Here is a 27032-nt window from a genome sequence, read left to right on the forward strand (position 1 = left end):
ATTTGGGAAGAAAATAGAAAGTCAGAGAATTACGTATAAGAAATCAAGGGAAGAGAATTTTAGAAAGAATATAATCAACTGCACAAATTTCAGAGAATTTTAAGGAACCAACATTAAAATGCTACTACAGGATCTAGCAATGAGAATATCCCGTGTGATCTTAGTTACCATAGATTCTACAGAGTTGAGTTGGTCTACATTGTATTTGAAGTTAGCTTAGTTATGATGAGAATTAGGAAATTAAGCAAATAGGGGTGCAGGTCAAGAGATTTTGTTGATGAAGTGTTATATACTTACATGAAAAATTAAAAAAAAAAACGTGATTGTGTTCAGGTAAACATCTACCATCTTTCCCTCCATATAAACCCACTACCTTCTCTGTTATTAATTCTCCAGTATCTATCTTATTAGTAGCCTAATACACATTCATTCCTTCCAGACTTTGCTTTGTCCTTAAAAAAAATTATAGACATGTTAAATATACATGTACAAGCACAGATACAGGCCTTTTATTTTTGCCAGACCTGGAGCTTGAACTTGGGGCCTAGGCACTGTTCCTGAGCTTTAATGCTTAAGGCTGTAATGCTTTATCACTTCAGCCACAGCTCCACCTCCTGCTTTTTTCCTGCTTAATCAGAGTTAAGCACCAAAGACTTACCTGCCTGTGATGGCTTTGATCCTTGATTCTCAGATCTTAGCCTTCTGAATAGCTAGGATTACAAGTATGAACTACCAGCGCCTAGATTTCTATATCCATTTTTTAATACTTTTCCCACACTCACCATTATAACTATCATTCCAATGTGTATGCTAGACCAAGAAGAATGTGTGTATATACGTATATATTATATACACAAATGTATATACAAGTATATAGTGTACATATATACTGTGTATCTATACATACATGTACACATACACACACACATATACACATATATACATAAACACATATTTTACAGCTATCTAGCCAGGCTTTTAGCTAGCTATTTTGGAGACAGAGTCTCAAGAACTTTCCTGCTTAGACTGGCCTCAAATCTGAGTAGTTAGAATTATATGTGTGAATCACTATGCTTTGCTTCAATAAGCTTTTTAATACCTGAAGTTCTCTTTTTCTAGCCTGACATAAATCATACCTTTCATAGTGACAAGATTCTTACTTTGTAATTCTAATCTCTCACACTAGGGTGTTTTCTACTGTAGGAAACGAGAAATGCAAAGCCAATGTGATGCTAATTATTGTTGGCAACTTGTTAAGCTCAGATATAAGGAATTCTGACCAATGCTTTTCATGCTTTCATCAACTTATCTGGAGCTCATTAAACTTACAAAGAGGTCAGGTATTCCCTCCTGGATTTATGAGGGATGGAAGAATTGTAACTTTCCAAGAACCAGTCTCAGTATTATTTAAAAAGTATGTGCTGAGCAATATCTACTTCACTATGAGTGAAGGTATAAAAGTTAAAAAAGCAAGTTTGCGGGCCGGGAGTTTAGCCTAGCTTGTCTAGCATGCACGAAGACCCAGGTTCAATTCCTCAGTACTACACACATTGAAAAAAGCCAGAAGTGGTGCTGCGGCTCAAGTGGTAGTGCTCTAGCTTGAGAAAGTCCAAGGACAGTGCTCAGGCCCTGAGCTCAAGCCCAGGACTAGCCAAAAAAAAAAAAGCAAATTTGCTTATAGGCTAGCTCCATCAATAGTTCATTCAAATACTGACTGATGTCAATCTTCCACTAATGTTTTGTTTTCCTCCATTCAACCCCTATATTTACCTTTTTCAAATAATTAGTCCCACTAATTATCATAGAATGTATACCAGGCTTTTCTCTGCACATACAATCTTAAGAATTTCCTAGTATTAAAATAAAGTTTACAAATATACTTAAGTTTACATGTGCAGTTAACCTTAAATGAGTTTTGTATAAAACTATCCCAGGGAAGTCAGATATTGCCAGTGGCTCACACCTGAAATCTTAGCTTACTCAGGAACTGCTTCAAACCCAACTGAGGCAGGAAAATCTATGAGACTCTAACCTTCAATTCAGCACCAAAAAAGCTTAAATTGGAGCTGTGGCTTAAGTGGTAAATTGTGAGCTTTGACCAAAGAAGCTCAAGGACAGTGTTCAGGTCCCAGAGTTCAAGTCCAAGGACCAGAATAAAAATCTAAACTGTTATTTTCTTAACAAGGTTTGATATACCTTTCAAGACTTCAAAATTTTCAAAGGTTTTCTTTTTCTTCCTTACACAATTTATCTCTTCAAGAACAAGACTGTCTGAGTTTCAAACAATGTGGGTTTGGTGTGACTTGTATACTTTTCATGCAGTTTCACATGATTCTCTGAAATCTTATTTCCTACAGACTGGTATTATTAGGACTGAAGATACTAAGGCTCACTGTTAGGACACAGTGAGAATATATTATATTCACCCATCATAGGTACATAATGCTTTTATTCTTTCTCTTTTTATTAATGTTTACAACTGCTGATACTTAATGCTTAGATTTATTAACAAGAGGTTGGAAGTTGGTCACTTTTTCTCATTTTAGCTGAGGTTGCTCAGTTACATAGGAAAGGCAATGTTTTTGGTTTAATTTTTAAGATAAACTAGTTATCATTTCTGATGATGACAAGCTATACACTCATTACATTTTTGGTCAAGTGAGAAACTGCTTCAAGTTTTTTTCCTAAGGCTTTTTTTCCTTTTGGTCAGTTGTGGGAACTTGAACTCTGGGCATAGGCGCTGTCCCTAAGCTCTTCAGCTCAAGGCTTTTGCTGAAGCCTTGAGCCACAGTGCCACTTTCAGTTTTCTGGTGGTTAATTAAAGATAAGAGTCTTATGGATTAGTGCCTGGGCTGGCTTTGAATCATGACCCTCAGATCTTAGCCTCCTGAGTAGTTAGGATTACAAGTGTGAGCCACCGTGCCTGGCTTCCTAAGGCTTTTGAATAAGATCTCATATTAGTTTTCTGACAACTTCCTCAAAATATGAAATGATGTTTCAAGTTCATCAATGTATTTCTTGCTGCCGAAAAGTAATCAGCTTGGACCAGAGGTATAGTCCAAAGGGGTAGTAAGTAATCAGCTTTTTCTTAGATGCTTTTCTTTTAGTAGAAAGCATTTATACAGGAATGATAATCATTGCCCTTGTTGGTCTTATTTAATACACAGAGCAAAGAAATTTTATATATTTACATATTCTAATTTTTATTTGGAAATAATTACAAATTTAAAAAAGTCAGAAATACAAAATATATTCAACATTATATATTTGCCTAAAGTTAGTGTTTTACCCTTGCTTTTATATTTCCTTTCTCTCATTATGTATATGTACAGTTTAAGGACATGAAATCGATTGGAGAATTACATATATCATTGCCTAGATTTATGTATACTTCAGTGATTTTTCCTAAGAAATAGTGTTTCATAACATGTAAAAAGTATTCTTACACTGCCACCATGTAGCTGCCAGCCTTATGAATTTATGTAGATACTATCTAATATCTACTATGCATAGTTCTGGTTCAATGACCTAATGATTCTATTTACTATTGTTTTCTCCTTCTAGTGCAGGTTACAGTCTAAGAAAAGGTATTACCTTTCAATACTCTGAAACTTGCTAGAAGTAATGTTGAGGAACAGATGTAAAAAGATTAAGTCCAAAGCTAGTCCAGGTACATACAAATAAATATGCTAAAACATCAACAACATTGTCTGTTTTTTACTGGTCTTTCTCTTTATTCTTTGATATTTCTTAAGCTTTCATGACTTGACATGGACTTTTAAAAAATGAAATATTTATCATGATACATATATGCAGGGAGAGCCTACACAGTGATTTTATAGTTCCTGGAGAGCATCAAATATGGAGGCAAAGGATGTGCCTTACTCATTTTTGGTGGTGTTATTTTGATCATACAGTCTAAGTGCTACTGGATTTTTCTATGATATTGTGATTGTTTTTTTTCATATATTTTTTATTGTAATTAATAGAAGGGTTACATGATATTTGCCAGATAGAAGGTGCATTAATTCACATACATTGATACCCTTTCACATGTCTTGATCCCCATTTCCCTCCCCCCCACCCCTTTAATTTTTTTTTTTTTTTTTTTTTTGCTTAAAACTGAATGGAGCCGGGAGTGGGCTTAGTGGTAGAGTGGTTGTGATTGTTTTATTATTTCTCCCTCTGTTTTGATGTGAAAAGGCCTCCAAAGATTCTAAATAGTCATATGTGGTGACTCATGTCTGTGAAGTACAGAGATCAGAAGTGCTGATGTTCAAGTTTACCATGGACATAGCTGGGCATGGTGGGAAGGACTTGTGATCTCCTATGTGGGAGAACACAGGTTTGCAATTTGAGGCTATCCCTGAATAAATACATCAGCTACCACTTGAAAAATAACTGAAGCACTCAGACAGGTGGCTTACAACTATGGTTTGAATCAAGCAAGGGCAGAAATGTCTCTAAGCTGGGGGCTTGGCTCAAGTGGTACAATTCAAGCTGAACAAGCAGGCCAAGAGAATTCAAGGCCAAGTTTAAACCCCAGTATTGTATCCTACTCCTATAAAAGAAAAACCTAGAGCAAAAAAGGGCTGGAAACATGGATCAAGTGGTGGAAGGGTTACATAGCAAGCACAAGGCCCCGAGTTTAAAATCTAGACCTGAAAAAAACCGAAGATCTTGTTTTTCAGTTCCACCTAGATTCTAGGTTTATTAGTGATCCTCTGTCAGTCATTTTTTTTTTAAATCATGATGTGTATAAACTAATCAGTGGTGGGAAATGACTAAGAAAGGGTATGTTCAGGAATGATGAAGCCATTCTCTACCGGATGGGGTTGGATTATACAGGTCTAGGCATTTCCTAAAATCCAAAGAATAATATACTGTAGTATATAATATACTTCCAACATAATTACAAAAATCATAAATACCAAACTTAAAGGAGATTCTTGCTTTAAGTCTGCAATTTATAAAATGTATCATAAGACAGCTTGAATAGATATATGAAATATAATCATGATAAAGCAAAAATTATCTTAATCTGTAACTGGTTATTTACAAAATGTTAAAAAATATTTTCAGAATAAACCCACTGAGAATTATACAGACAGTGCTGCAAGGACAAAGATTATAAAGAGCACTAACAGTACATAAGTAGTTATAACTTAAGCTAATTTTTCTCATACTAGCACCATACATAGATTTTAAAAAAATTGCTATATATCTGATTTTAACCAAAGACAGAAAACATTAACTATGTAAAAGGCGATGATGAAAACATTGATGTTAAAATTATGTCAGTACTGGTTGGGGTATGATTCTGTGATAAGACTACTTGCCTAGCATGAATGAGACCCCAGGTGCCAGCCCCAGCAACTCTTACTGTCTCTCTACAGGTTCACAAAAAGCATCTCATTAAGATAGAAGTGTCTCAAAAAAAATAAAAATCCCAGAAAATCTAATGGAGTATACTTGTGATTTTAACTGTGTATATTTAAATTAATAACTGCTTTAGATATTTTATCCAGTCCAAAATAATTTATCCATCCATACCATATTCTTTTTATTCTCAAATTCTTACTGTAAAAAATATAGATATAAAAAGTATTCTGCTAGGGCCGGGAGTTTGGCCTAGTGGTTAAAGTGCTTGCCTAGCATGCATGAAGACCCGGGTTCGATTCCTTGGTACCACACATAGAAAAAAGCCAGAAGTGGTGCTGAGGCTCAAGTGGTAGAGCTCTAGCCTTGAGAAAGTCCAAGGACAGTGCTCAGGCCCTAAGGTCAAGCCCAATACTGGCAAAAAAAAAAAAAAAAAAAGTATTCTGCTAGTGGGTGGGGGAGGTACAGTCGGGGAGGAAAACATGGGAAGGGGTATCAATGTTCAAGAAGTAATGTATCCACTAATGTAACTATAATCCCTCTATATATCACCCTGACAATAAAATACAATTAAAAAAGTATTCTGCTGAAGTTTGAAGAAAATCTCCTAGCCTTTCCCGGCTGTGTTCATTTTGTTACTGGAAAATCATATGTATGAAATTTCTCATCTTTTTAACCCTAATTAGACTTGTCTATTTAGATGATCACATCAGATAATTCAGTTTCATTCTATATTTCTGTTTAAAAACAAAGAAAATCTATCTTCTTGTACAAGTATTAGAAAAGTGGCTCATACCTGTAATCTTATCAATTAAGGAGGCTAAGACAGAGGATTACAGTTTGAGGTAAGCTGGGCAGAAAAGTCCACTAAACTCTATTTCCAAAATAAACAGCAAAAAACAGGGCTGGAGATATGGTTTAAGTGCTGGAGTATCTGTCTCACAAGCTTAAGCAATACTCAGAGTTTAAACTCCAGTATCACCAAAATAACAAAAGTTGTTTTCCAGTCATTAAATTTCCTTTTATTCAGGAGAAACCTAGGTTGTCAACATTTGCTCTCAGAATTGTTGCCTTTGGAACTGTGAAATATTACATTTCTGTTAAGCTGTCCTAATTGTGGTACTTCCTTAAACAGCCTTAGCAAATGCACTCAGGAAAGGCTTTGGTTAAAACATTTTTGCCTTATTGATATCTTTTTAGTTTAGATTTGCATCTTTCAAAGGATTCTTGATTCCCTCATTTATCTCAGTTATTTTCTTACTTTCTTATGAATTTTCGTAAGACAAGACAACTTTGGCTTCATTCTTTAAGTACTAATATGTACACCATGTCTACAATGTTGAAAAAAATTCTGATTCCTAAGTAGCAGAGTATTTCTACCAATTTCTAATAATTCTAACAACTTTACTTAATTGGACACTGCTGCTTGGTGTTTATGAGGTCAATACAATTTGGTCTTTGCTCTGTATTATGTGCACTGATTTTGGTGGTTATAGGGCTTAAACTCAGGGCCTGAGCACTGTCACTTGAGCTTTTCTGCTCAAGGCTACTGCTCTACCACATTGAGTCACATCTCTACTTCAGGTCACCTGGTATTTAACTGGAGATAAGAGTCTTATGACTTTCCAGCCAGGGCTGGTTGTGCACTGTGATCTTCATATCCCAGCCTCCTGAGTAGCTAGGATTTACAGGTGTGAGCCACCAGCACCCAGCTGTTTGCTTTCAACATAGGAAAGCTTTGTCAGTTATATTTTTTAATTGCTTGATTTATTTTTTTAAGTCCAAGCAGGCTAAACATTTTATAAAATTTTTTTAGATATTTGTAAAGAAATGGATCCATCCAGTAATATTATCCACCTAATCACATAAGCAAAAATGCAAAGGTAACTTACTAATGCCAGAAAAAGCTGTGATTTGGTTAGTATGTGCATAATAAATAAGTCAGAGTTGTGCTGGTAACTATGTATGTAGAAAGGTTCTACAATAAGGTTGAGTGTAATAAAGACATAGTTCTGCAATTTGCAATGAAAATAGTATCAGAAATAGGACAGACTCCATTCAGATATGTACAGCAAATACCTAGGTGACTAGTATCATCATTCTTACATATATAATACAAGCATTATTCTAACAACAGCTAGTTTTAATTATTCCAAATCATTCAAACACTTTAATATAATACTAATGCGGAGTGTTCTATCAGATACCTTATCAACTGAATATAGATTTCTCTGAAACAAACCTGTGTAAATTTCATCATCACCAGACAAAGGCACCTCTCTTTTTAACAGCAACTCCAACTCTTCTGTTTCTGCTACATCCACTGGACGCTCCCCATGCTTATTAGCTTGAAATGGATCTCCACCATGACGAAGTAACAGTTTCACTATCTGTAATATTAAAGCATTGAAGAGTTGGTACTTTCATAAAGTTTCATTTTGATCATTCTCTTGATAAAATACACAATATTCTTCTGAATATTATTTAATCTACTCTGTATCAAATCGTACTCTAAATAATTTATCATTTAAATCATTAATATTATCCTTTATCTTATTTTCATTAAGTCTTCATCCTATCAGATGACCTGATATACTACTAAAATTTAATCTGAGATATTTCAGTCCTTTATATTCTTTGTTTTATTATGAAATCAACAAATATGTAAGTATCTAATAAACATTGTCTAAATCCTGTTAGACAATCAATAAACAAGAGTAATAGGGTCCTTGTGTTAGATTCAACTCCAGGACTGGTGCCTTAGAATATTAGCTAAAAGTAGTCACTTAGCTTCTTTTTCATCTTATTTTTTTTTACAGCATTTCCAATTACCTCCATATAACTAAGAAAACAAGCTCAGGGAAGCCAAGCTTGCTCATTCACTCATCCACTCACTCATTCATTCATTTATTCTTTTTTCTTCTGGCTAATCCTGGGGCTTGAACTCAGGGCCTGGGCACTGTCCTTGAGCCTATAGCACCACTTCTGGCTGTTTCTGGGTATGTGGTACCAAGGAATTGAACCCAGGGTTCTGTTCATGCTAGGCAAACACTCTCTACCACTAGATTGCACTCCTGACCTCAGATATTCTTAATATCAAGAATAGGGCCCTGCACACAAAGGTACTTCACAAACATATGAAAAGATTTCCCTTGTATTTAAGGAAAATAATTATAATTTAATTTCCAAGAGGATAGAGTATGCTATTCTTTCCAATGTTCATGTACCAAGAAACACAAAAGACACTAAGCTAATTCTGAACAAAAGACCGGAGAAATTACAATTCCAGACCAGACCCAAAGACCAACAAATTGGACTAGATATTCCAGAAACGAATTTGTACACCTACAGGCATCTAATATTTGATAAGGAGCCAATAATATATGTTGAAGAAAAAAAAGTCTCTTCAACATTGGTGTTGGGAAAACTGGACAGCCATATGCAGAAGACTGAAACTGGATCAATCACTGTCCCACATACTAACAACTCAAAGTGGATCGATAGCTTTAATGAAAGACCTACAGCCTACTATAGGAAGGAGTAGGGGAAACATTAGAATTGACTGGTATAGGTAGAAACTTCCTGATTAGAATTCTAAGGGCTTAGCAAATAAAAGAGAGAACTGACAAAGGGAATTTCATCAATCTAAATTGTGGAAATTTTAAGAGGGAAGAATATATAAAGAAGGAAGTTTGGTCATGATTTGTTATTATGATCCACTTTGTCAAATTACAGATGGTTATGATTTCCAAAGATGATCTGTCTTAGATATCTATTTTCAGAGCCCAGGCATCTGCCTAAGTGGCTGAGGAAATCATGTGGTTATGCAAGGTTGGGAGGAGGTAGTGCAAAAAACAAAAACAAAAACCAAACCCAAATGAAACCCAAACAAACAAACAAAAAACAACCTATGTTTATGCCATATTCAAAGAAATACTTTCAGAGGTAACTGATATAAACAATTCCTAGTTCTTATGGGCTGAGAGCATGGCCTAGTGGTAGAGTGCTTGCCTAGCATGCAGGAAGACCCAGTTTCGATTCCTCAGTACTACATAAACAGAAAAAACCACTTTTTGGTGCTATGGCTCAAGTAGCAGAGTGCTAGCCTTGAGGAATGCCCAAGGACAGTGCTCAGGCCCTGAGTTTAAGCCCCAGGAATGGCAAAAACAAAACAAAAGAACAAAACAATTCCTAATTCTTGGGATTCTATGTTTCAACACTCTGGTTTCAATCTTCTTGTCCCTTCTAAATTAGAGTTGTGTAAATATGGCCAACCCTGCTATATCAGCTAAAAGTAGTTCTAAAAAAATTTCAGTTGTCAGGAGTAAAAAGGCAATGTTGCAGAGTGAAAAAAAGGGAGTACAAGCTTCGGGCTGGTGGCTCACACCTGTATTCCTAGCTAATCAGGAGGCTGAGATCTGAAAATCATAGTTCAAAGCCAGCCATGGCACAGCAGTCCGTGAGACTCTTATCTTCAATTAACCTCTGGAAAACCGGAACTGGCACTGTGACTCAAGATGAAGAGCTCAGGGACAGAGTCCAATTCCAGAGTTCAAGCCCCATGAGTGACCAAAAAATAAATAAATAAAATAAAGAATGGGAGGATGGAAGAAAAGTAGCAGAAGTGGTCTGTGGCCTATAAAGGCTAAAATATTTGCTAATTCACATTTAAGGAAGTCTGCCAAAACCTGTCCTATATTAGTAACCATTTATTTTAATGTTCAAAACTCTTTCATGTATTATTTTGTCTTTGTAGATCTATGACTTTTAAAAGTGCTCTTCACTGTCACTAAGAATTTGAATAGGTAAAAACTCCTTTTGTCATAATAAATAACAATGTTTTATATACACAAATATTAAATTCTCTATGTTTAGAGCTATTTCCTTAGACTGCAGTCCTAAACTAGAAAAAAAGAATGTTGATATTGTAAACAGGTTTTTTTTTATCAAAAAATAAAATAAAATCAGTAAGGCAGGTGCTGGTGGTTCATGCTTGTAATCCTAGTTACTCAGGAGATTTGAGATGAGAGGATCACAGTTTGAAGCCAGTACAGGCAGGAAAGTCTGGTGACACTTAATTTCAACCATCCAAAGCCAGAAGTGGAGCTATGGTTCAAAGTGGTACAACAGTAGCCCAGAGCCAAAAAGCTCAGGAACAATGCCCAAAAGAAAGAAAAAAGCAATCAAGAAATATCTGTAACCTGACTATGATAATGATTCAGTTATAGATGGCTCCTTCAAACATGTTACCAAAACTCTAACATTAAGAATACCTACTTTACAGATCATTTTCATATGGAAATATATTCTAAAAGCAATTTAAAACAATTAAATGTTGCTTAAACTATATATAACAAGAAAGAAGTTAGGAGGCAAAAATGACACAAAAAAGCATTGATAACTAAAACAGACAAAAGAATAAAGCAGTGAAAATCATACCCACATCTGATAGCTCAAGTCTAGGCTCCTAGTTGGGAGGTGGAGATAAAGGAATGAAAGTTTAAGATCACCTTGCCGATGAAAGTTCTGAAGATGCTATCTGAAGCAATGGTTTGGAGCCCATGCCTATTATTCCAAGGGGCAAGGGAAGCAAAAGGAAAAAGACTGAAGCCCAGGCTAATTCCAGCATAAATTTGAAAATAACAAATAGAAAAAGGAGTTAGAGGCATGGCTCAAGTAAGTGCCTGTCTACCAAGTTCAAGGCTCTGAGTTTAAATACCAATTCTACCAAATAAATAAATCCCAATCAATTAAAAGCTGGACAAGGTGATATATACCTGTCATTTTAATTACATGGGCAGAGTAAATACAAGGATCTCAGTCCAGGCTGTATTGATAATATATGTAAGATTCTAGTCTATAACTAACAAAAGCAAGACAGATTCTCAAAGCAACAGAGAGTAAGGCCCTGCGTTCAAACCCAATATTATCAAAACAACATAAATCTTTACTATAAGGTATATAATGACCCATCACTTATCATGAGAGTCATGTTTCAGAGACTCCCGCGATAGGTGTAAAATCCATGAAGTAGCAGCATTATATATATATGTATTATAAAACCTTCTCACCCTTCCCACTCTCCTATAAATCTTCCCCACACTCATAAACATTTCATATGCTCTTAAACATTTTCTACACTCTTAAAACCTATGTAATGTTAATAACATATAAAATTCTATATGGGTACTCACCAGTGAAATATACTACAACTTGAATGATGAAGATCATGAATTATGTAGCTGTATAATACTGATGGCAATGAAGGTGATGCTGATGATATGAATGTACTGCACAGCCTAGAGCATCACAGCTCTTCTGAAGGCACCACTTTCAGGCACTTCATCAGGATGGTGCAATATCTTGGCTCTGGGCTGTAACTTCTATTTCCACTAAAGGCACAGGCATAAATAATCTCTTTGTCTGAGTGATGAGCAAAGTTATGGGGAGTTGCTAGTGCTACCTTTTCTTCTGAGATTTTTGTAAACTGACATGCCACTCTCCATAGTATTTATAAAGTGTAACAAACAAAGCATCTGAGGAGGTCTCACTCTTCAGCCACTAGCTGAAGTTTTCTGGCCATTCTGAACATGGTTGCAAGACAACTCAGTGTTAGGCCAATCTCCTCTTTTTCAACCCACACTTCATCTTGTTCCTCATCTTCTTCATTTGCTGACTTTGTTTCATCCATGTTAAAAACTTGTTCAAGCTATAGCTCCCCTTTCTTTGGATGATGGATTTGACTTTGGCTTTATCTGCAGAAGCAGCTTCTCCATGCAGAGAAATGCTCTTGAATCCAAAATGTCTTTAAAATTTGTCAAATTAGCCCTTGCTGGCACTGAATGAATGGGGTTGGTCTGGTGGTTCTGAGAAGCCCTCAACGGTCTTGTTTCTGCGTCATCCTCATTCTTGTCACCATCATGAATGTTTGTGCTTTCTGCAAAATTATCAAGTTTCTTAGCTTTTGTGAAGAGGGTGTTGGTATCCAGTGAGATATATTCTTCTTCCTTTAGTCATTTATCCACAGGCAATGAAGACTCTATCTTCACAATGGCTTTACTGTGGGAAATGACCACTCTTTTTGTAGTCCTGTTGAAAGTCATAGTTGCCATAGACCTTCTTATCTTTCTTTATGTAGTCAACAGTAGATTTGTTGATTCCATAATGGCGGCTTATAACTATATAGCTACTGCCTTCCTTTAAACATGTCAAGAAGTTTTACCATTTCTCTGATGGTAAGCATCTTCCTCTGGTGCTTGGGTTTACTGCCAGAGGCCTTAGAAAGTACAGAACGTTTGGGTGGCATTGTTGGGCTTGAAATAAATTCAAACTTTTAAGAAAATTTCACAAAAACACAACACTACAGAGCAACACTACCTGCAGCAATCAGATGTTGATTTAAAGTAGACAAGGAGAAATGCTGAACAGATGGCATAGTGTGGAAGAGCAGATAGACTGATACTATGGTCACTGAGCCAGTCGGTGCCCAGGGTACAGAACACAGTGTAGTGCTGTCGTTGGTCCCCTTCCATTCCACCAGCTGTGTACAATCTCACGTTGGCAATCTTGTGCAAGTGGTAGTGGTATACTGCATTTCCATTGTGTACAGTATGGTATTCATCCATTTATGAAATACTGCATTTTATTTCAATTCAACATTGTTTTAATATGCTTAGATTTAACATTTTAAATGTTTTTGTTGTTTTCAATTTTTAGGCAAAACTAATTAAAATCATACATATTATATAAAACACCTATATACTGCAAAATCCCATGATACAGTAAAAACTTCACAATGTAGAAATTAATTTTTTAAACATGTGATACAGTGACGTCGCAATAAGTGAACCATGTATAGTGAGGGACCACTGTGTAATATACTTGTCAATATACTTGTCAATAGCAAGCTCTTGTTAAACTACATCAATCTTATTAGCCTAATAATTTAGACTTCCTCCTTTAGAAATGCTTTATAGATGGTTGGAATATCATAATTATCACTTTCTTAAATAGGAACTAATATTATATATACAAATTATATATAGAAATTATGAATTCTAGGTAGCTCCAATTTTCTCCTAGAAAAGAATAAGAAGAAAGTAGATCTACTTGGGTGCTGGTGGCTCATGCTTATAATCCTACTTGGGAGGCTGAAAGCAGGAAAAGGGTGGTTCAAGGACAGCCTATGCAGAAACATTCACAAGACCCCTTTTCAATCCCCAGTAAACACAGTAGCACACATGTCTTCCAAAGCTACGGAAGGCTGGAACTGGAAGGAAAAAAGATGGTAGGCTAGATCAAGAAGGTTAAGTCTTTCAGATTCTGTTTCTATAGAAGCTGGATAACGTCGGGAGCATCTGTGAATCACAGTAATAACTGGAAACCTGTAAGTAGGTAGAGCAGACATGCATGCGTGGGAAACAAAATCATGTTCTAAAAATTATTAGCAAAAAATAGCTGAAAGGCATGACTCATCAAATATCATGCTAGTCTATTAAGTTCAGAGCCCCCCCAGTTCAAATCCCAGAACTACAAAAACAAAACCTGTGTGTTATGTCTGTGTGTGCATGCACATATGCACACCCAAACAAAACATACACATACCAATCTTGAGGCCTAAACTGGTTTTGTCCCTGAGCTTTTTTTACTCAAGGCTAGTGGCCCTACCACTTTAGCTATACCTCCATCTCTAGCTTTTTGCTGGTTAACTGAACTTTTTAACTTGGGTTGGCTTTGAGTCTTGATCCTCAAATCTCAGTTTCCTTAGTAGCTAGGAACATAAGCTTGAGCAACCAGACCCTAGCTAATAGCTCTTGATTTGTGACTCCTAGGCATGTTGGCAGGAGGAAAAGCAAAAGTCTTTTAAAAATAGCACATGATTCTCCTTCTGAAGAGTAACTGAAAAATGTTTGAATGTTAAGTACATGAGCTTTAATATCAATTATGAAATATTTTGCACCTGTATGCATATTTAGAAATATGAACTGAAAGAAATAATCTGAATCTGAAAGACTCAAGAAGATAGGACAATACGTCTGATATGTCCTAAGGCTGATAGCTTTGTAACACTCCTTTGATGTCTACTTAACCTTGGTATGCATCAAACTATGCATCTAGCTGCAAATCTGTAATCCATCTACCCACATGTCTATCCATGCCAATTACTCAGCATAGCTTATATAATAAGTATTTCCAGCATTTACAGAGAGCAATAGCAACGGCCTCCATAAATGTTACCACCAATCTGGCGAAAAAACATCATACAACTCAACAATAAAAAAAGAAATGCTGCTGGGCACAGTGGCTCATGCTTATAATCTTAGCTACTCAGGAGGCTGAGATCTGAGGATCAGAGTTCGAAGACAGCCTGGGCACTAAAGACTGTAAGACTCTTATCTCCAAATAATCACTAGAAAGGGGGAAGTGAGGCTATGGGTCAAGGGGTGAGGCGGTAGCCTTGAGCTCAAGAGCTCAGAGATAGCGCCCAGGGACATAGTTCAAGCCCCATAACTCCGCCCCCACTCCCCACACAAACAAAAGCTATCATATAGGTATATATAAATCATCAATGGAGATGAGGAAAGAATGATCCAAGGAATCACAACTAGTTTAAGATGCGGGGCCAGTGGCTCATGCCCCTATTTCTAGCTTTCAGGAGGCTGAGATCTGAGGATCATGGTTCAAAGTCAGCTTGGGTAGAAAAGTTTGTGAGATTCCAGGCACCAACTGACCACCAAAAGGTCAGAAATGGAACTGTGGTTCATGTGGTAGAGTACTAGCCCTGACCACAAGAGCTCATGGACATTGCCCAGGACCTGAGTTCAAGTCCTAAGATTAGCACACACACAAACACGCACACAGACCTACGTGCGCATGAGTATGAGCGCGCGCGCACACACACACACACAAAGTAGTTTAAGAAAAAATAGTATTTACAGTATATATTTTTCTTTATTTAACATTTGAACTTATATGCAATATGGAAAGATAAAAATAGGTAAGAATAGTTTATATACCTAAAATCTTTAGTTATATCTGAACTTTAGGTATATTAAGTATATCTTGATCTTTCATCTCTGACATTTCTGTAACATTACAGACTTGATGATATGTTTGTATACACAGGGTCTTCTTTACTGTCACGATATACTCTTCAGATAGTTATACACTATTAAATGACATAACTAACGTTTTCAAGAGCATCAATAAATTGTGTTTTCTCTAAATATTATTTTTGGCTCAGCTGAAATGGAACACTTTTTAAAAGATAGGTGGCACAGTAGTGTAAAATTTTACTATTGGTAAACCATTGTATCTAGGTATGTGACAAATAAAATTGCTACACTGCTTATTCAATTACCAAGCCAAATGGATTATTTCATAAAAAGATAATGCTAAATCTCATTACAAATAAGCCATCAAAAAATAAAAAGGGAAAACATAATACCATATGAATAAGTATATGAAATTACGCTGGGATGCACATTAGTGACTTTTTTCTATCATACTTACATCTCTGTGCCCGCTGCTAGCAGAATCATGGAGAGGGGTATCATCATCTAATCCTTGTGTGTTAACATCTGCTCCAGCTGCTATAAGTATCTTAGCAACATCATAATATCCAACATTGCAAGCTTCATGGAGTGGTGTCCAACCTAAAGTTTAAAGTATTAGTTTATTATACAGATAATGTGCACTAGTTCAAGACACATATATACCAACTGTGATATATCAATTCTAAGTTATATATGATACAAAACGGGAAAAAAACATGGCAAAGAAGCTACTGAAAATAGATGCCCACGAAACTCATACAGTACTACTAATAGTTGTATAAATGGATATAGGATTTTGGTGTGATCAATTTGTGCTTATTAAAAAATAATTTAAAATGAATATTCTGTGATATGGACATTTCAATTTAAGTGACATCCTCCTATAAATACACATAACAATTTTCTATGAAGCTATACACTTTAGCAGTGTTTTTATGAAAAGGTATGCTGTATTATCCAGTTGTTAAAAATGAAGTAAAATTAATATATATACAGATAGAAATATTTGCCTTTTTTTTTTCTTTGCCAGTCCTGGTCATGGGCTTAGGGCCTGAGCACTGTCCTTGGACTTTCTCAAGGCTGGAGTCCACCACTTGAGCCACAGCACCACTTGTTTTTTTTTTCTATGTATGTTGTACCAAGGAATTGAACCTGGGTTTTTGTGCATGTTAGGTGAGTACTCTACTGCTAGCCCAAACTCCAGGCCCTTGCCTTTCATTTTAACTGAGTTGCAGAATCAGATTGTTACAGATAGATTACACATGTGTGTGCACACATGTAAATATATAACACATGAATACATGCTTATGTATATGTATATATACATGCATATATATGTAATAATGTTGATGTTCATATATAATAATAAACTGAAATGATAACTTCTAAATTGTTAGCAATTGTTCAATGAAAAAGAAAAATTCTGACAGTGAAGTATGAAATTATGGAGTATTTTTACATAGTCCTCTGAATAATTTTTCATTTCTGTGTGTGTGTGTGTGTGTGTGTGTGTGTGTGTGTGTGTGTGTGTGTGTGTGTGTGTGTATCTCTGGCAGGCACTTTATACCACTTAAGCCAGGACTCCAGCCTGTTGCTCTTTAGGAAGTTGAGATCTCAGGGTAAATGTTCAAAGCCAGCCGGAGAATGAAAATCGGAGACTCTTATCTCCAGTTAACCAACAAAAAGCTCGGAGACAGCCAGCACCCAGGCCTTGAGTGCAAGCCCCAGGACTGGTACCCATGCATGCATGCGTAGCCATGCACACATGCACACATACACATACATAGCATTAGTTAATTTGAAAACATATATTCAAGCTTATCTAGACTAGAAACTAATTTGGGTAAAGAATATTTTCACTAAGAAAATAAGACCAAATCTGCTGTGGTGGACCAGCCTGTAAATAAGACCAGCTAACTGGAAAGCAGAAACTGAGGGATCACATTTTGAGGCCAGTCCATGCCAAATACTTTGTGAGTCTCCATTATGACCAATGGTTGGGTATGGTTGTATATATTTGCCATCCTAAGTTACAATGCACTACATTTGCAATTGGTGTTGCACATATGTCATTTCAATGATACATAAATAGGAAGACTGCCATCTAAGCCAGCCTGAAGCACAAAGAACTCAAAAATAACAATGCAATAAGTGGTTGATCAAATGGTTTCTTTGACTATTAAGCAAAGAAATGAACCAGTTAAATATGTCAAAGGTTGGGCTGGGAGTTTGGCCTAGTGGTAGAGTGCTTGCCTAGCTGCACGAAGACCCGGGTTCAATCCCTTGGTACCACATACATAGAATAAAAAAGGCAGAAATGGTGCTGAGGCTCAAGTGGTAGAGCTCTAACCTTGAGAAAGTCCAAGGAGACAGTACTCAGGTCCTGAGCTCAAGCCCATGACTGGCAAAAAAAAAAAAAAAATATGTCAAAGGTCTAGTTACTAACATGGAAATGTAACAAAGATCAGTGTTTTACATACATAATGCATAATTTTTGTATAAAATACATATTTAGAGGCTTGGAATGTGGCCTAGTGCTTGCCTAGCATGCCGAAGACCTGAGTTCAATCTGTTGGTACCATATACTTAGTAAAAGTCCAAAGTGGTGCTGTGGTTCAAATGGTAGAGCACTAGCCTTGAGAAAGCCCTAAGACAATACTCAGGCCCTGAGGTTAAGTCCCGGGACTGGCAAAAAAAAAAAAAAAAAAAAAAATATATATATATATATATATATATATGGCCAGGAGTTTGGCCTAGTGGTAGAGTGCTTTGCATAGCATGCACAAAGACCCGGGTTCGATTCCTTGGTACTACATACATAGAAAAAAAGCCAGAAGTGGTGCTGAGGCTCAAGTGGTAGAGCTCTAGCCTTAAGAATGTCCAAGGACAGCGCTCAGGCCCTGAGCTCAAACCCAGGACTGGCAAAAAAAAAAAATATATATATATATATAATATATATTAATATATATATATATAATACACACACACACACACTTTTATTTCAGGAAAAGGAATAAAGAAATGGAGATTAAATTATATAAAGGATCTGTTTCCATTATGGTTCCTGAGCACTGCATTCAAATTACTAATCTCACCTGCAAAGTCTTTCACATTCACATTTGCCCCTAAACTTATTAATTCTTTGACTTGTTTCACATCTCCTCGAATAGCTGCCATATGTAAAGGAGTTTCACCCCGCTCATTTCTCTTATTAACTTTATCTTTCTGTCGAGATGAACTGGGGGTTTTCTTTTGGGTTGGTGTTGTCTGTGATGGATGATTTGGTGTGGAATCTGAAAGAATAAAAAAGGTTAATAAGAGTTTCCAACATGCTGTTATCTTAAGAACTTAAAAGTCCTTTATAATATGTCAATTTCTATAGAATAGGGAAAATACCTTCTCATGCTAACAACTCAAAACTTAACTTTGATGTTATACTTGTAACTTCACACAAATATACAGATTATCAAATGCCAATTTAATTACAGCACTCTTTACCATAGCAAAGATATGGAACCAACCCAGATGCCCCTCAGTTGATGATTGGATCAACAAGATGTGGTATTTAGGCACAATGGAATTCTGTGCTGCCATCAGAAAGAATGGCATCATCCCATTTGTAAGGAAATGGAAAGACTTGGAAAAAATCATATTAAGTGAAGTAAGTCAGATTCAAAGGAACTTAGGCTCAATAGTTTCCCTCATTTGTCATAATTAGTATAAACCTTGGACTCTCCTTGCAGAGGTTTACAATAGGGCAAAACCTAGATACATAAGGCCATATAGGATGAGGCTAAATGAAAGGACCTCTAGGATATGGAAACAAGAGCCATATAATGTGTGATTGCTGTTCTTGATGTACTATGTTATTTCTCATCTCTTTTGTTGTCCCTTGTATCTTGTATATATGTTTATTTGTTTCTTTGAAATAGGATAGGGAAGGGGGTAAAAACAAGATGAAGGGAGGGTGTTGGGGGAGGGAAATGGGGACAAAAACGAAGGGGTGTCAATGTTTGTGAAGTAATGTAGCTTCTATATGGCAAATATAATGTAACCCTTCTATTAATTACAATAAAAATATACTAAAGGAAAAAAAGCCAATTTAAGAAAACGTTTTATTTTGTCAGTTTATAAAACTGGCTTTATAAAATAATAATATATCAAATCTGTATTATAAAAGTATCTTTAGGGCCGGGAGTTTAGCCTAGTGGTAGAGTGCTTGCCTAGCATACACAAAGACTCGGGTTTGATTCCTCGATACCGCATACATAGAAAAAAGCCAGAAATGGTGTTGTGGCTCAAGTGGTAGATAGAGCTCTAGCCTTGAGAAAGCCCAAGAGCCCAAGGACAGTGCCAAAGCCCTGAGTTCAAGGCCCAGGACTGGCAAAAAAAAGTATCTTTAATAAATCATTTAACAAATTAAGTATTCATTAAATATTTTTTCCTGTGAAGGTTATACTTTTCTTCTAAGACCTAGTTCACACTTTATGACTTAGTCAAAGCACTAGAATTTCTGTTCTGATACTAAGTGCAAATTATAGTATTAACAATTTTAACATAATAAGTTGAAGATGTGTAAGAAGTAAGGGTAACAGGAAAAGAGCCTATAAAAATTATACAATTTCTGTCTGGGTAACAGTGGTTCACACCAGTAATCCTAGCTCTTCAGGAGGCTGAGATGAGATCTGAGGGTTGTGGTTCAAAGCTAATTCAGGCACAAAAGTCCATCAGACTCTTATCTCCAATTAACCACCACAAAACGGAAAGTGGTACTGTGGCTCAAGTGGTAGATCACTGAGCTGAAAGAGTTCAGAGACAGTGCCCAGGTCCAGAGTTCAAGCCCCATGACCAACCACCCCCCAAAATTATATGATTCCATCTTTTCTTTTTTTTGTTTTAGCTTCTACATCAAAAAGTAGAAAATAAAATCAGATAATATCCAAAAGTTCCCTCCCTGATTTCAGTACTACTAGTAGAAAAATGTAAGGGCTCAAAACAGTATTATTTTATTCTGAAAATCTGTACATATTTTAAAAACACAATTGCTCCAGAAGTTTCTATGAAAAACAATTTCTCAACACAGATACACAGTCATTCATACCTATAATATTCCCACTACAATTTCCTACTCAAGAGACAGACAGACTGGGAAGATTACAGTTTGAGGCTAGCTGGACCAAAACATTTAGGATTCCATCTCAGCCAATAAAAAGCTGGGTGTAAAATATATGTCTGAAGACCAATGAAATAGACTAGAAGATTCAGAAATAAACCTATATACCTAGATTTATTTGTTATTTGATCAAGAAGCTGAAAAAGATAGCATCTTTTAACAAATAATGTTGAGAAAATTGAACATCTATATGTGGAAGACTCAAAATGGACCCCTGTCTGTCACCTCATTTACTATCAACACAAAATGGATCAAAGACCTTAATGTAAGACCTGAAAACCTGAAACTACTACAGGAAGGAGTAAGAGAAACAATTTATTGGCATAGGCAGGAACTTTCTTAAGTAGATTTCCACGTGCTCCCAAATTGGAGAGACAATTGACAAATAGTACACACTCAAACTAAAAATTTTCTGCGCAGCATAGAACACAGTTTCTAAACTAAAAAGGTAACCTAAAGAATGGAAGATGATCTTCACCACCTGTACAGTTGACAAGGGCCTAGTATCTGGAATATATAGAAAATTCAAGAAACTAATCTCCCACAGAATCAATAATTCAATTAATGAATAAATGAACAAAGAAGCTAAATCGATTTTTACTTCTTCAGAAGTAAAATCTCCAAGTAACCACCAAAAAGCCAGAAGTAGAGTTGTGATTCAAAAGCTAGAGCACTAGGCTTTGAGCAAAAACGTTTAGGGACTGTGCATAGTGGTTCAAGCACTAGGACCAGCACAAAACAAACAAAACCCAACCAACCAACCAACCAACCAACCAAATATTCAAAAACAACATAGAAATTCCATCTCACCCCAATAAGAATGGCCATTATTAACAACAACAACAGTTGGCAGGGATCTAGAAAAAAAAGAGACCTATTATACTGTTGATGGCAATGTATACTAGTGCCACCACTACAGAAGGCAATTTGTCAATTCCTAAAAAAAAAAAACCTAAACAATAGAACTACCCCATAATCTAGAGATACCATTCCTGGGCATTTATAGAGAATATTAGAAGTCAGGATAAATGAATACACCTGAAAATACATGTTTAGTGCTGCACTATTCACTGTAACTAAGTTATGGAAATAGCCCAAATGTCCTACAATGAACAAAGCAATCAAGAAAATGTGGCATATATGTACAGTGTAATTTTATTCATTCATAAGGAAAAATAATATATCATTTGCAGGAAAATACAGACTTGGAAAAAATTATGTTAAATATCAGGCTCAGAAAGATAAAAGGTACATGTTTTCTCTCATATTATAGCAGTTCTAAATTATAAGCATATATACAAACATTATATAAAGGTTTAAGCATATATACACAAATGAAGTAGTGTATACCCACGAAAGGATTCCTTTGGTGAAACTCCTTTGAAAAAGTTTAACAAATGAATACCAGGAATCTGAAACATATTTTGTCAATAGGTTGGGGGAAGGGGAGAAAACTAAAGGGGAGACAACAGAGAAAGAAAGGGCAAGTAAACCATCATTATATACACATATAAAAATAGAACTATATAACTTGAGGGTATGGATGCTACTGGAAAAGATGGGAAAAAATCTAGATGTACTATACTCATAATCTGACTTGTTGAGCTGAAACCCCTTTGAAAAACTACTTAAAAAAAATCTGTGTGTGGGGCCGGGAGTTTGGCCTAGTGGTAGAATGCTTGCCTAGCATGCATGAAGACCCGGGATCGATTCCTTGGTACCCCACATACATAGCAAAAAGCTGGAAGTGGTGCTGAGGCTCAAGTGGTAGAGTGCTAGCCTTAAGAAAGTCCAAGGACAGTGCTCAAGCCCTGAGCCCAAGCCCAGGACTGGCAAATAAAAAAAAAAATCTGTGTGCAGAAGCATGTCCTATCATCCCACTGTACAGAAAATGTAAATAGGAGGATCAGTGTATAGGCCAGCTTGAGCATTTCTATTAAAATTATTAAAGCCAGCGGCCAGGAGTTTGGCCTAGTGGTAGAGTTCTTGCATACACGAAGACCCAGGTTCGATTCCTCGGTACCACATACATAGGAAAAAAAGCCTGAAGTAGTACTGAGGCCCAAGTGGTAGAGAAAGTCCTTGGGAAAGTCCAAGGACAGTGCTCAGGCCCTGAGCTCAAGCCCAGCCCAGGACTAGCAATAAATAAATAAGTAAGTAAAGCCAAAAGCACTGAAGGAGTGACTCAGGCAGTAGAGGGCTTGCCTAGCAAGTTTAGGGCCCCAAATTCAAACTTCAATTACTGCTAAAGGGGGAAAAAAAGAAGAAAGCAGTTTTCTATCATTATTCTTACAATCTGACCTACTAAGGCTCTAAAGCATAACAAGCTTTCTCCAGTGGTAAAAACTTGAACGCCTTGAATCCCAGCTAAAAAACTGGAATCCCAGCTACTCAGGAGACTGAGATCTAATCATTGCAGTTTGAAGCCAGCCTGCCCACAAAAGACTTTTTATCTCCAATTAACCACCAGAAAAATAGAAATGGGGCTGTGACTAAAAGTGGTAGGATGCTAGCTTTGAGATGAAGAGCTCAGGGACAGGACTCAGGCCCAGAGTTTAAGCTCCATGACCAAATACAAACAAACAAACAAAAAAGAATGACATCTATTTTATTTATCATTGTATCTCAATAGTGGGCTTCATAGTAGAATTCAAGAAACATTGAATAGATTTTATTATAATCTTCATGGTCAAATCTTTTATAATCCTTTTGATTTTCATAAAAACTACAGGATCCGTCAAAAAGAAGCAATCAACTCTAAATATCAAGTGTATCTGTGTAATGGCTAAAGAACTTGGTATTTCAAAAGCTTTCCACCTCTAGCTTTGTAGATACTAATAAAAAAAATAAGAACTATAAATCACTAACTGAAGACCAATATTTATTGTGTTAATATTAATAGAAATCCTAACTTCTATAACAAGATATATATGTTTCTGACTAGAAAATAAAATCCCTGAAGTACTGATAACAAATTAAACAGTGACTGCCTATCACTGGAGATGAAAAAGGCCTTATATTTTTTTGTTTTTGTTGTTGTTCGTGGGGCTTGAATTCTGTTCCTGAGCTCTTCAGCTGGAGCCACAGTGCCACTTCTGGTTTTCTAGTGGTTAATTGTAAGTAAGAATCTCATGGACTTTTGTGCCCTCACTGGCTTTGAATCTTGATCCTCAGATCTCAGCCTCCTGAGTAACTTGGAGTACAAGTGTGAGCCACCGCACCCAGGTAGGCCTTATACTTTACCTTATTATATTCTTTACACTAACTAATAAGACAAAAGTTCATGGGATTAAAAAAAAGAATCAGTTGATGTAGCAGAGGACAAACTAGTGGTACATAGCACTAAGCAAGAGGGCAGGACTCAAAACACAGCAGAGGGATTGGCTTAAGACAAGGCAGGGTGAAAAAAAAAATCAGTTAAAGTGTCTATTAAATCTGACTCAGTCAACAAAGGCTGAAGTCTTTCCTAAATTAAAGAAAAAGAAAAGAATAACTAAAAGACATTGTATTTCCTAAAAGGAAGCAACTGGATGTTGGTGGCTCATGCCTATAATCCTAATTACTCAAGAAGCTGATCTCTGAAGACTGAGGTTCAAAGTCAGACAGGTAGTCAGTTCCAAAAGTTTATCTCCAATTAATCAGCAAAAACTCAGATGTAGGGTTTTGGCTAAAGTAGTAGAGTGTCAGCCCTTAAAATATTTTTAGATCCTATCCCTGAGCACGGTGGGTGGCTCACGCTTGTAATCCTAGCTACTCAGGAGGCTGAGATCTGAGGAGCAAGGTTCAAAGGCAGAGGGGCACAAAAGGACCTGAGACTCTATATCTCCAATTAACCCCTAGAAAACAGGAAGTGGGGCTTGGCTCAAGGGTATGGCAGTAGCTTTGAGCTGAAGAGCTCAGGGACAGGGCCCAGGCCAAGTTCAAGCCCCATGATTCACCCATACACAAAAATAATAATAATAGTTAAAGATGTCAGACAACTTTCTGTTTTGGTTGCAAAAAGATACTTTAAAAAAATGAGAATTTAACCAGGCTGTCTGAATAAATAAAAATTTATTAATTTTTAAACAGTCAACACAGGAAAAACTTTATTTTCAAATCCATTTCAACAGTACGAAAAGGTGCTTAAAATTCAGAGCCAAGTATTTGTTTTTCTCTAAACAAAATGATTTCTTCCAGTCAGAAAGAAGCAGAGTGCCTCAGAGTAGACTGAGTGATAAGATAACAGATGTAAGATAGATAAATGAAGTGTTTGGTAAAGTAAAATCCTAGGAACAGCATTATAGAAGCTATGTGCCTCACCATACCTGGGTAAAAAATATAATGAAAAACACAAAGTTTTCTTAAGCTGACAAATCCATTTCTAAGTTACTCATTTTACCTAACACATTTTTACTCAATGTCTAGTAAGTACAAAGATCCTGCTAATATCTATTTTCTAAGACAGAGAAGGTACCGAAAATAAATGGTCCCACAGATTATAAAATATTTTTTTCAATTGATATTACCAGTAATAAAAATTTAAAACAAGGCTACATTAGCCAGATGAAAACTAAGAGTATACATTAACTAAAAATGATTTCAGACAAAATTACCTGGGCTGTTGTCTCTCGCAGTCATCTGCATAAGAAGTGCCATCTGCTTTCGCTCAGAGAGTGGATAGCCAAAAAGAATGCTAACTGGTGTGGATTTCTTATTTCCAGCTTCTTTTTTTGTTTTCTTCTTTTCTGGACCTTCTTTCTCTGAAATTATTAATAAATATGTAAGAACTTATAACAAATACAAGCAATCAAAAACATTAGGGCTTTTTTTTTTTGACAGGTGCTATACAAGTGTGTGATGTATGTAACTTAGACCAATGAGTGTTTTTTTTCTGAAAGTTTGGAAAATACACTGTTAAGCTGCTTGTGTTTGCTATACCCCTGAACCCAGGGTCCTGCATGTACTAAGCAAGCCTTTACCACCCGAACTATGCAGTTAAAATAAGGTCTTGCTAACTTTGATAATTTCTTGCCTTGGCTGGCTTTGAACTTACAATCTTACTTACCTCCATCTTGTAATTTTACCTGTATCTTGTAATTAGCTGGGATTACAAGTGTGCCTCACCATGCCTGGCCAGAAAATATTCTTAATTCAATTTGGAGGCATTTGGAAATTTATTACTAAGTGAATTTTATATTTTAATATTTTTTTCTATTTAAATTGAGTAAAATTTCAAAAATTCCTTAAAACAGTCATCCTTTGCAATCTGCAAGGGTTCTTCTATTTGCTGGTTCTAGGAACTCTGTGGATAGGAAAATCCGAAGATTTTTCAAGTCCCGTATATACAATAGGACAATATTTGCACATACTTCTGAAACTCCTCCCAATGTGCTTTTAAATCATCTCCAGATTATGTAAAAAAATCCCCCCAAATTCCACAAGTATACTGTAAATAGTATGTAAAATATTTGTTATTTTTTTGTTTAGTGAACATTTAGAAAAAAACATCCGTACATGTATAGTAAACATGCCTTTTTTTCAAAATATTCCCAACGTATAGAAATGGATAGAAAGCCAACTTTTTCTTTCACTTGCTATACTTTTATCTATATTACTACTAAACTTGTATAAATGTTCCTTCAAGTTTCATTTTTTTGGTGGGGAGGGAGTGTTGGTCATGGGGCTTGAACTCTGGGCCTGGGCACTGTCCCTGAGCTCTTCAGCTCAAGGCTATCCCTCTACTCCTGGAGCCACAGTACCACTTCCGGTTTTCTGTGGTTAAGTGAAGATAAAAGCGTCATGGACTTTCATGTCCAGGCTGGCTCTGAACCACCATCCTCAGACCTCAGCCTTCTGAGTAGCTTGGATTACAGGTGTTAGTCACCTGTGCCTCACTTCAAATTTCTTCCTAAATTCTTGCCAACCACAATTTGTACTATTTTCTAAGAAGATGGTAAGTATTTAAGACAAAGCTCACCACACAATTATTCAAAAAGAAAACAGACCAAATCATTTTATTCCAGTTTTTGGACAGCTGAATAGGGAATGATATTAATGAAAGCTAAAAGTGAGCAAATTAAGGATTCTGTGTGGCTGGGAGTTAACAAAGATCTCACAATGCTTCAAATTCTTTGCAAGTCCATGATAAGGATTAGATTTAGTCTTTTTTAGGAAATTCTCTGGCAGTGTGGCCAGAATTTCCTTTACACACAAGAAATTGAATAAACAGGTTAAAATAAAAGACATCTTTCAAAACTTTTTGGAATTGATGTAGATGCCCTGTATAAAAAAATACAGTAGTCTAAGCTATTATGTATATAGGCATCTATTTCTGGGATTTCAAATTCAGCTTTAGGGGCTCCTACAAAAAATAATTTAAAAATTAGTAAAAATGAATGAGGCTTACATACATATAGGCAGTTACTGCCAGCAGGCATGGTATT

At 36.1% G+C, this 27032-nt stretch overlaps 1 protein-coding gene across 3 annotated transcripts in view; it reads right to left on the bottom strand.

Moving 5' to 3' along the window:
• The window catches only part of Ankrd12 (ankyrin repeat domain 12), a 118884-nt gene that overhangs the window by 51362 nt on the left and 40490 nt on the right, over window positions 1–27032 (bottom strand). For all 3 annotated transcript variants that reach the window (XM_090353528.1, XM_090353526.1, XM_090353527.1), the window contains 4 exons: window positions 25203–25349; window positions 18530–18727; window positions 15892–16034; window positions 7622–7769 (listed from right to left, as the gene is read on the bottom strand). In XM_090353528.1, coding sequence (XP_090209654.1) covers window positions 7622–7769; window positions 15892–16034; window positions 18530–18727; window positions 25203–25349 — 636 coding nt within the window. The remainder of the gene's footprint in view (window positions 1–7621; window positions 7770–15891; window positions 16035–18529; window positions 18728–25202; window positions 25350–27032) is intronic.

This window comes from Megascapheus bottae, chromosome 19 (assembly GCF_031878675.1).
Source record: "Megascapheus bottae isolate mThoBot1 chromosome 19, mThoBot2.hap1, whole genome shotgun sequence".
In the NCBI taxonomy this organism is placed as follows: domain Eukaryota; kingdom Metazoa; phylum Chordata; class Mammalia; order Rodentia; family Geomyidae; genus Megascapheus; species Megascapheus bottae.